Source organism: Trachemys scripta, chromosome 3 (assembly GCF_013100865.1).
Source record: "Trachemys scripta elegans isolate TJP31775 chromosome 3, CAS_Tse_1.0, whole genome shotgun sequence".
NCBI classification, from domain to species: domain Eukaryota; kingdom Metazoa; phylum Chordata; order Testudines; family Emydidae; genus Trachemys; species Trachemys scripta.
Window position 1 is genome coordinate 104022578 of NC_048300.1, and position 11153 is coordinate 104033730.

At 40.8% G+C, this 11153-nt stretch overlaps 1 protein-coding gene across 7 annotated transcripts in view; it reads left to right on the plus strand.

Moving 5' to 3' along the window:
* The window catches only part of AHI1 (Abelson helper integration site 1), a 184167-nt gene that overhangs the window by 145346 nt on the left and 27668 nt on the right, over positions 1-11153 (plus strand). For 3 of the 7 annotated variants that reach the window (XM_034765595.1, XM_034765594.1, XM_034765593.1), the window contains 3 exons: positions 348-413; positions 6733-6895; positions 8325-8428. The exons of 1 other annotated variant lie outside the window; for it this stretch is intronic. In XM_034765595.1, the coding sequence (XP_034621486.1) occupies positions 348-413; positions 6733-6895; positions 8325-8428 (333 nt within the window). The remainder of the gene's footprint in view (positions 1-347; positions 414-6732; positions 6896-8324; positions 8429-11153) is intronic. 3 more of the 7 variants (XM_034765596.1, XM_034765597.1, XM_034765598.1) reach the window with 3 other exon arrangements.

The following is an 11153-nucleotide window of genomic DNA, read 5'->3' on the forward strand; positions in this document are numbered from 1 at the left end:
TCCCGGACATGCCCGGCTTTTGGGGATTTCCCCCCGGACGGGGATTTGAGCCCCCTAAAGCCGGACATGTCCGGGAAAATCCGGACGTATGGTAACCCTACCATAAGGAGTTATATACAGTGAGGTGCATATAGCAAAGGAGTTTTAATTAAATCTTCTTCTAAATAACTTTTAATCAATACTGCTGGGAATATTATCCAATATCACTTGTATTTTGCTTTGGGAAAACAAAAATTAATATTTATTACAGTACACTGTTGTGTTTACAGTATATGACAAGTGTTCATTTTGAAAACTATCCTTACCAAAATATTGCATGCTAGTGTTAAAATAATTTCTTCTTTTAGAGTGATGACCTTCTGATTACATCATGTATGAGAGGAGCAAATAATTCTACACCAGTGCAAGAGATAGTACGTATTATGCAATTGTTTATTGTTTCAATACCTGCCACACTGTATGTATAATTTTGGAAATGTTAATCTACACCACCACTATCACTCCTCCTTCTCTGATTGTTTTGTAAATCTAGCCCTTTAAAAATGCCTGGAAAACAAACATTTTGGCTGAGGGACATGGGGGTTTTTTTGTTTGTTTGTTTTACCCAGAACATATTTTTTGATTTCCTGAAAGTTTTTGGAATTTTGGGGTCTGGTTCATAATTTTTTTTTTTCCAGCGAACCAAAAAATCAGTTATTTGCCCAGCTCTAATTCAGATATCTCTAATGGGATAATGAAAATAATGGTAACTTCCACTTTTATTTTTAATCAGGATTCCCTAATTTCCCTAAACCAATCACAATTCAAGGTATAATGGTACCTAAATTTTTGATTTGTCTTGCTTTTCTTTTAAGCGTGTTGCAAGTTTGTCAAGTCATTAGATTTTTGTAATTTTTTTCAGATATTGAACAACCACTAAACATTTTACTATAAGATATTGCAAAAATACACAGCACTTTCTGTTCTGCCTTTCATTTTGTGCATTTTGTTGAATATTTACCTTAAGTTATGTTCCTTTTACCTTAAGTGACCTATTGATTTTCACAGTATTATCTCCAAGAAGTCCTTGCATTTCTCAATTAGTTGGTATTCTAAGAGTACCCCTTGCTGGATGTGATCGTTTAAGCTGCATCCATCTAAATTTTACACTGGCAGTGTTGGTTTTGATCATATTATTGCTTTTCCTGATGTGGAGAGGAGACGTATAATTGAGCGGGAGGTATTCAGTTACTTGGTTTCTTTGGTCCTTTAGGGCATGTCTACACTACGAAATTAGGTTGATTTTTATAGAAGTCGATCTTTAGCAACTGATTTTATACGTCGATCGTGCATGTCTCCACTAAGCGCATTAGGTCAATGGAGTGAGTCCTCAATACCGTTGCTAGCATCGTCTCACAAGTGGTGCACTGTGAGTAGCCATCCCACAGTCCCCGCTGCCCATTGGAATTCTCGGTTAAGCTTCCAATGCCTGATGGGGCAAAAACATTGTTGCAGGTGGTTTTGGGTACATGTCATCAGTCTCCCTCCCTTCCTCCCTCCCTGAAAGCAACAGCAAACAATCATTTCGCGCCTTTTTTCCTGGGTTATCCGTGCAGATACCATAGCACAGCAAGCATGGAGCCCGCTCAGCTGTACGCTGCTTTTGTGAGCATTGCAAACACCTCGCGCATTATCCTGCAGTATGTGCAGAGCCTAGCTAGGAGCCGCCAGCACGAGGAAGATTGTGAGGAGGACATGGACACAGACGTTCCTGAAAGCACAGGATGTGGCAATTAGGATATCACGGCGGCATTGGGGCATGTTGATAGAGTGGAACGCTGATTCTGGGCCCAGCAAACAAGCACAGGCTCGTGGGACCGCATAGTGTTGCAGGTATGGGATGATTCCTAGTGGCTGCGAAACTTTTGCATGCATAAGGCCACTTTCATGGAACTTTGTGAGTTGCTTTCCCCCGCCCTGAAGCGCAGGAATACCAAGATGAGACCTGCCCTGACAGTTGAGAAGCAAGTGGAAGCTTGCAACGCCTGACTGCTACCGGTCAGTCAGGAATCAATTCAGAGTGGGCAAATCTACCATGGGGGCTGCTGTGATCCAAGTAGCCAGGGCAATCAATACCCTTCTGCTAAGAAGGATAGTGACTCTGGGAAATGTGCAGGGCATAGTGGATGGCTTTGCTGCAATGAGGTTCCCTAACTGTGGTGGGGCAATAGACGGAATGCAGATCCCTATCTTGGCACCGGACCACCTTGCCAAAGAGTACATAAACTGCAAGGGGTACTTCTCAATGGTGTTGCAAGGACTGGTGGATCACAAGGACTGTTTCACCGACATCAGCGTGGAATGGTCGGGAAAGGTGCATGACGCTCGCATCTTTCAGAACTCGGGGCTGTTCGGAAAGCTGCAAGAAGGGACTTTCTTCCCAGGGTATGTCTACACTACCCACCAGATCAGCGGGTAGCGATCAATCTGTCGGGGATCGATTTATCACGTGTAGTGTAGACGCGATAAATCGATCCCCAATCGCTCTCCCGTTGACTGCTGAACTCCAGCTCAGCGAGAGGTGGAAGCAAAGTTGACGGGGGAGCCGTTGAAATCGACCTCGCACCATGAGGATGCTTGATAAGTCGAAATAAGATACGTCGACAGCAGCTACGCTATTCTCGTAGCTGAAGTTGTGTATCTTAGGTCGATCCCACCTCCCCCCCTCACTCCCCCAGTGTAGACCAGGCCCCACACTGGAAAATTACCGTTGGGGATGTTGAAATGCCAATAGTTATCCTTGGGGATCCAGTCTACCCCTTGCTCCCATGGCTCATGAAGCCATACACAGGCAACCTGGACAGCAGTAAGGAGCAGTTCAGCTATAGGCTGAGCAAGTGCAGAATGGTGGTAGAATGTGCCTTTGGATGTTTAAAAGGGCGCTGGCGCAGTTTGCTGAGTAGGTTAGACCTCAGCAAAAGCAATATTCCCATTGTTATTGCTACTTGCTGTGTGCTCCATAATATCTGTGAGAGTAAGGGGGAGACGTTTATGGTGGGGTGGGAGGTTGAGGCAGATTGCCTGGCGGCCAATTTTCAACAGCCAGACACCGGAGCAATTAGAAGAGCACACCAAGGCGCGCTGCGCATCAGAGAGGCTTTGAAAAATAATTTCATGACTGACCAGGCTACGGTGTGATAGTTGTGTGTGTTTGTCCTTGATGCAAACCTGCCCCCTTTGGTGAATGTACTTCCCTGTAAGCCGATCCCCGTCCCGCCTTCAACCATAGCTGGCACAGGAAATAAAGTCCCTATTGTTCTGAATCCATTCATTATTTATTTATTAAAAAAAAAAAACTTGAGATCACTGGCAGCACTGACTAGTAAAAGGAAGCCCAAGCGTACAAAGGGTTTGATAACGGGGTGGGGGAGGAGGGAAGGACAAGGCCACATTGCTTATTGTAGCCACACTACAAATCAAAGCTGTTTGAATGACAGCCTTCTGTTGCTTGGGCCATCCCCTGGAGTTGAGTGGCTGGGTGCCCAAAGCCTTCCTTCCCCCCCTCCCCCATTCTTGGACGTCTGGGTGAGGAGGATATGGAACTTGGCGAGGATGGCAGGTGGTTACACAGTGGCTGCAGCGGAGGTCTGTAGTCTAGTTGCCTTTCTTGCAGCTCCACCAGACGCCTCATCATGTCTGTTTGCTCCCCCATTAGCCTCAGCATCTCCTCCTATGTGTTACAATCACGCTCACTGTATGCTTTCCTGGCCGCTGTCACCGAATACCTCCATGCATTCAGCTGTGCCCTATCAGGGCAGGAGGATTGCATGAGCTCTGAAAACATGTAATTGCAAGTGCGTTTTTTTCACCTTCTAATCTGCGATAACCTCAGGGACTGAGTTGATGCGGGGAGCATAGAAACATTTGCAGCTGGAAAAAAGGGAGAGTAGCGTTTACAGAAGATACTTTTCTGAGAACAAAAGGGAGACTCTTTCACAGTGAATCAAGCAATTCACAGCAGACAGCACGTGTTTTAGGAATATGGTTGCATTTTGCCTTTACATTGAGCGCCTGCCAGAATGGTGACACATCACACATGACTGGGCAACAGAATTCGGGGGATGTGGGGTTGGCTTCTTCTGCGTTCATAACGTGGGAATGGTTTCAAACTGCAGCACCCTCCTACCCCATAGCAACCAATGCCTGTTGTATTTGCCGTTTAAAAGGAGGGGCTGCGGTATTGGGGTGAATGTGCAGTACAACCCTCCCCTCAGCATTGCTATCTCCGGGATGATCCCTTTTAGCCAAGCACAAACAGTCCAGCATGCCCAGGGTCTAATGTGTCGGGGATCACCAAACAGAGGGGATTACTGTTCCCTTACAAAACTTCCCCTATTTCAACCAGATGACCATGAATGATATCACTCTCCTGAGGCTGACACAGAAAGATAAAGACCGAATGTTGCATGAATGCGACCAAAACCTAGGACCTTTCACTGCCATGCTTTGTGCTGCAATGATTCCAGACCACTTGCTGCTGGCTTGGCGTGGTAAAGTGTCCTACCATGGAGGACGAAATAAGGCAGCCCTTCCCAGAAACCTTCTGCAAAAGCTTTCAGAGTACCTCCAGGAGAGCTTCATGGAGATGTTCCTGGAGGATTCCCGATGCATCTCCAGACACGTAAACAGACTTTTCCATTAGCTGTACTGGCCACGAATGCATCCCAATTGTTCAGGGCAAATCAAACATTAAACACAATTGCTTTTAACCCCTGTAGTGTCGTTACAAATGTGCACTCACCAGAGGTGTCTTCTCCGCTCTCAGGGTCCGTGAACAATAGGCCCTGGGAGGATATTGGCTCCAGGGTGAGAAAAAGGTCCTGGCTGCTGGGGAGAATGGATTCTCCATTTGCTTGCTGCGCATTCTTCCTCATCCACAAGATCCTCATCCATGTTGTCTGAGGCTGCCATCTTCCAGGTGTCCATGGAGAGTGTTGGGGTACTGGTATGGTCCCCCCCAGAATGACATTCAGCTGATCATAGAAGCTGCATGTCTGGGGCTCTGACCCAGAGCAACCGTTTGCCTCCTTTGTCTTTTGGTAGACTTGCCTGAGCTCCTTAATTTTCATGCGCACTGCTGTGCATCACTGATGTAGCCTCTCTTCACCATGCCCTGTGTGATTTTGGCATATATATCAGCATTTCTTCTGCTGGTTCAGAGTTCTGCCTGCACAGATTCTTCTCCCCATACAGCAATCAGATCCAGTGTCTCTCGTTCGATCCACGCTGAAGCTCGTTTGCAATTCTGGGACTGCATGATCACCTGTTGTGCTGAACTTGCCACGCTGACCAAACAGGAAATGAAATTCAAAAGTTCCCGGTACTTTTCCTGTGTATCTGGCTAGTGCATCAGAGTTGAAAGTGCTGTCCAGAGTGGTCACATTGGAACACTCTGGGATAGCTCTCGGAGGCCAATACCATCAAATTGCACAGCGCTACTCTACACTACCCCAAATTCAACCCAGGAAGGTCAGTTTTAGTGCTACTCGCCCCGTCAAGGAGGAGTACAGCAGTCGATTTTAAGAGCCCTTTAGGTCGGCGGAACGGGTTTGGTTGTGTAGACACATTCATTATAAAATCGACCTAATGTGGCTAAATTCAACCTAACCTCGTAGTGTAGACCAGGCCTTAGATATGTTAGTGGCAGCTAAGCGAAAGTTTGGATAGATTTCTGTCTAATAGTAGCTAAGCTGATCTTAATGCTTTGAGGCTGGCCAAATCACAAAGTACCATGCTAAACTTACGAATATAGAAGCATTCCCTTTTCAATTTCTTTAATATCCCTGGTTGCTGTTTGTGATATACAGGTATGCTTTGGTGGCAAAAATAGTTTGTATAAAATATAACATAATTATGTCTTGGGGAGGGTGGAGATTCCTATCTGTTCAGACCTCTTCTATTGTTTTTACTCTTTTCTACTCTTTGTTGGTCAAAATGGGACAGAAATCACTCCCTGATCATATAGTTGTGGAAGCTAAATAAGAAATGATCCATGGTATTTTTATTTTCAGGGCAGTCGGAAAGGCTGTGATTGGTAGTTGTGTATTCTATGTATTATGAAAGATGGGAGAAGCCTATTAACATTTTTTCTAGTGGAAGTATTGATGCAGCAGTGCAGTATGTTTCAAAGACAAATGGTTTTATTATGTAGATAATATGTGGACCCAATGTACAAATGTTTATAACAGATATTTGTTTCAAAACAAAACATTACAAATAAATGAAAGGATCAGAATAAAGCTTCATAATGAAATTGTTCCATTGGAGTTTTCCATCTAGTAAAACAGTCACATTGTTGAAGTATTTATTCAAACATATATGTTTAGTGTGCACACACACAGAATTGGATCTGAAAGTGGTGTAACAATTCTGAGAAAGTGAATGTACTAAGGGTTTTTTTTTTGTTTTGCTTAACAAGTCAATTGCTTATAAAACTAGCAGCTGCTGTTTTGAAGCTAATCTTAGTGTATTGAATGTTCTTAACCATTTCTACAATCCCACAGTCCTTTATCTTGCTTCTCCTGCTGCGTTCCCACCACCCCTGATCCCATTAGCAAAAATTGAGACAGCCTCAGCTTTTACCAAAGTGCAGCTTTGGTTTCAGCTGCTTTTCTGCAAGAGGAAGTGAATGTTGGGCTTTTTTCTCTGTGGCACAGTTGTGATAAAGATGTGGTGGTCTTATCTCTCTTTTAGGTAGTGGCTCTTTATGACTACACAGCGCATCGATCAGATGAGCTAACCATCCATCGCAGTGACATTATCCAAGTGTTATACAAAGATAATGATAACTGGTGGTTTGGCAGCCTAGCAAATGGACAGCAAGGCTATTTTCCAGCTAATTATGTGGCTGGTGAAAGTAAGTTTACTGCTCTCTTCCTGGTATACCGGTGTGGGTTTAACTGATGGTCCAAGATTTTACCATGCTATTCTGTTTTATTAATCTGAATACATATGTTTATACAATACACATGACATATCAAGAACTTACTGTGATGCAGAAATTATGTATAAAATAGCATGTTAACATGTAGTACTTTGTACTTTTCAAAAGTATCAACACTGCAGTCTCACGTTCCAGTTCACACAGTATCTTTGCAGTTACCAACCACCTCCTTCCTCACTCACCGCCTCCTCCCTCCCCCCCGCACACAACCACCTGGTTCACATAGTATCTTGGCAGCTCTTTGGGGCTCCCACAGCGTCGAGATAGTTCACAGGCATCTGAGACTTCTACTTGGTAATAGCTCCTGGACTCCGCCATCTCAGGCTCCTAAACATTAACTTACCTGTTGAAGTTACACAATCTTTCCCCACTCCAGTGGAGATGTCTCATTCCCCAATAATTCAGTTTCTTTCTAAGGATTTAAAAGAGGAATGCCAGTTAAAACAGCAGTCCCAGGTACAAACTCTGAATTTGCCACTTGGTCCTAGCTATTAAAAACAACTTCTATAGAACACTGATGCAGCCTGAATCTCAAAACATAACTAAACTAAAAGCTGATTGTAGAACATAGGGAGCAGCCTAGGGAGCCCCTCTGGCATAGTGATGCACACAGTGCTGCTAGGGGTTCCCTATCGGTTCAGAACTTTCCACTTATGGGATATCTGTCTGCTATGTGCTGGAAGCATGGATTCAAGGGTAGAAATCTACTGGGATTATCTCTTCAGAGAATAAGAATTACAGTTATCTATTTTTTCTTTTCTAAATAAGTGATGATACTGGTGTTTAGAACATAGAAATTCCATAACCAGAACAGCCCAAAGGTTGATATCTGGGATCTAATCTTCAGCAGCAACCTTGACTGCTTGGGAAAGGTGAAAAATAAATCTCATAACAAACCTCGCGAGCTGTGCAAAATAACTTCAGGAGATCTGTCCTTACCTCATCTGGTGACCCTCTTATGTTATTCGGTTGTATTATACATTACTAGCAGTGAGCATGGTACTTTTTGATAGCCTTTAAAATATAGTTGCTATAACCACACATGCTACTTTTTACTCATATAAATGTCTAATCCTTTTTTAACATTTGCTGAGCATTTATGATTGTAGTGGTCATAACTATGCTAAAGACTAGAGTTTATTTGAAAATTTTAATTAAAAAAGGAAAAGTTCTAATGAAAAAAATTTGTGAAAAATGTTTTCTGACTGGCAAAGCTAATGTCTCAGTGTTAACTAGATAATAATAATATCACTACCATTCACATTTTTATTAACTTCATTCTTGATTACATCATTTTCATGACAAACATAATGGTGAATTGAATCATGTGTTATATTTTTAGCTGAATATGAAAAGGAACAGTCTTCTGAATTAGTACCAGATTCTACTCCTCTTCTACACAGTGAACAAACAGAAGCAGAAGTAAGATATCCAGCGCCACATGGGGTAATTATTTGAAAGAAGGGGACCATAAGCTGTAGAATATGGATTTTAATTTTTTCTGTTTTTTTTTTATAAAATACAGAACGTTCAGAACCTTTCCCTAGGCAAACAACTGTGTTTTCAGATGGTGTTCAATGCAAATTTGTTGCCTAGATCCAGTTATCCCCATGATTTGTCAATTAAATGCTGGGCCTGTTCCTACTCTCTTTGAAGTCAATAGCAAAGCGTTATTGAAATGAATGACAAAGCTCCCATTTACTTCAAAGGGGGCAGGAACATAACCATAGGCACATAGATATTGAAGCATGAGTATGAAGATGAATTTATAGAGAACTATCCCCCTTAGTTACTTTTTAGATATCGGCATTCAGCTTTAGTCTTGGGCAACACAACATCCACAACACGTGTATATATAACTTCAAAATAAAACTCCTAGTTCTGTAAAATTTCTTATTTATCAAATGGCTTAGATAAAACCTAAGATATAACTGGTGGAAGAAGTTTTCAATCCATGTAATAATTTCCTAATTAGCATACACATTTGGTACCATAAAGCCTCTTCACCAAACAGAGCAATATGCCACATCCAAACCTTACTTGAGCAACAGACATTTTTATTCAAAAGGAGTTAAGTCCCTCCTGTCAGTCCCTGCTCCCTCCGGGTGATTTGGGAAGAGGAATCTACACTGACTTGGTCTATTACATTACATGTCTCATTTTGGGGAGTGAAGGACAGAGATGCAGGGAAATCCATAAACAGAGGCAGAATACTGTTTCTTTTGGTTCCGTCCTCTTTCTGCAGGTTCATCCCATTTTCTTAGTTCCAAAGAAACCTATTTTCTATTGAAAATATTTAACACATTTCTGAAATTTACATTTATAAAAGTAATTTTTAATCATTAAACCACTTTATAAGTAAAATAACTCCTTGTTGTTCACCAGTCAATATATAGATATTCTACCATAGAGGTATATTAACAATCCTGCCTGTACCTCTTAGATAAGCATTCCCAAGGTGTATATACGACTGGCAAGTTCTCATCACGTTGTGCATCATTGCCTATATATCCCATTCTCTATTATATGTTTGATTCATTGTGGCATTCTTGTTTCCATGCTGTCGCACAATGTTGCAGCTTAACAAAGTGAATTCAGTGTGCAGAAACTAGAACAAAGGCACAAATACCTCTCCCAGCTCAAAGTAGAGAAAATGTATAAGAAGGGAACGAAATACCATGTTGGTTTATCACAGATAATAAGATATGGGAAGGATATGTGTAAAACAGACAGTGTGACTTTTGCATCTCCATACAATGTAAATTAGAACCTTTCAATAAGTGATATTCACATCCTCTGAAGAATGGATGAAAATTACAGTCTTAAACTATAGGATAATTTGTTAGCAAAAGTAAATGAATAGTGGAAACAAGTTCAGTGAATATTAGTAAGAATTTAAAAATGATTTTTGAATTGAACAGGTTTGTAACCCTCTTTTGTTTGCTTCCACAAATGTTCAAGTAATCAAACTTCGCTAACAAATACATACAAAAAAATAACTTTAACTTAGAATTTTCAAATATTTTTCCAACAAGAAGTTCAAGTTTTGTTTGATTGTAAGATTCAAAAATTTATACTGTATTGCTTAGTTAGTTAAATCATCCAAACAAAGAAAATATCCTGTAATTTATGTTACCAACATATTGCAAATTTTGAGATTCAGATATTCACGAAGAGCTGTTTGGAACCTCCTCATGTAGAAATAACATTTCATGTAGGGGAAGAGAGAGGTGAAATCTAACAAATTATTTATTATAAATTACTCACTCAGCTCTGCTGAACCCAACAATTATCATAAATCCACTTACTGAATATTTCTAATTACATTTTTGTAAAATTAATCAGTATATTGACCAGAAACAACAATACTGAAATATTTCTGTTGCTTCTTTACTTCATAGCTGTTATGCTATAAGAATGTGTGAGAAACGCATAGCCAGAACAGTATTCCAAATGGCAAACATAAATTAAATACAAATGTATACTCTATTGTAAAGCATAGTGGCACAAATATAGTAAAAGGTATTATATGACTGAATGGTGAATAATTTCTGTTTATAGTCTAGACTAGCGTGGATTTTCCCGATATCTGCATTATCATTTTGTTGCTTAATTACACTGATAGACATTTGAAAACCTTAGCCCATTTCCACTATCTTCTTATTCCAGCTGTAGATAGCCTAATCAGATCATCAGTGTTACCTTTAGAGATTCTGTTTATGAAAGACACGCACAAATTAGAAAGGGAAAGTTAGAGTTAGAGTTAATAAAGTTTATGTTTGTGTTTTGTCTTTTTTATCCAGAGTAAATCTAATTAGATTATTGAATAACAACAACCTTTTGGTATAGAAGTGAACATCAATCACAACCAATTTGTAACATATAACCAACTTGGTAAAGGCGCACCACCCACAGTCTGAGGGGTCATTTACTTCTTTTTAAGACCATATTGTTTAAAGGAAACCATTTTTGTATCTTCGTAATAATTTCTTCTGTAGTAGCAGTTTCAATAATATTTCAGGGGGAAATATTTGTGTGTGTGTGTGTGTGTGTTTAATCTTTAGATTCTACTCCAAAATTAAATTTACCAAGCATGTAGAATAATGAACAGGGCATCATTGTGGACCATTCAGTGTGCAGTGATGGTCAAAAACAAACAAAATGGCTTTAT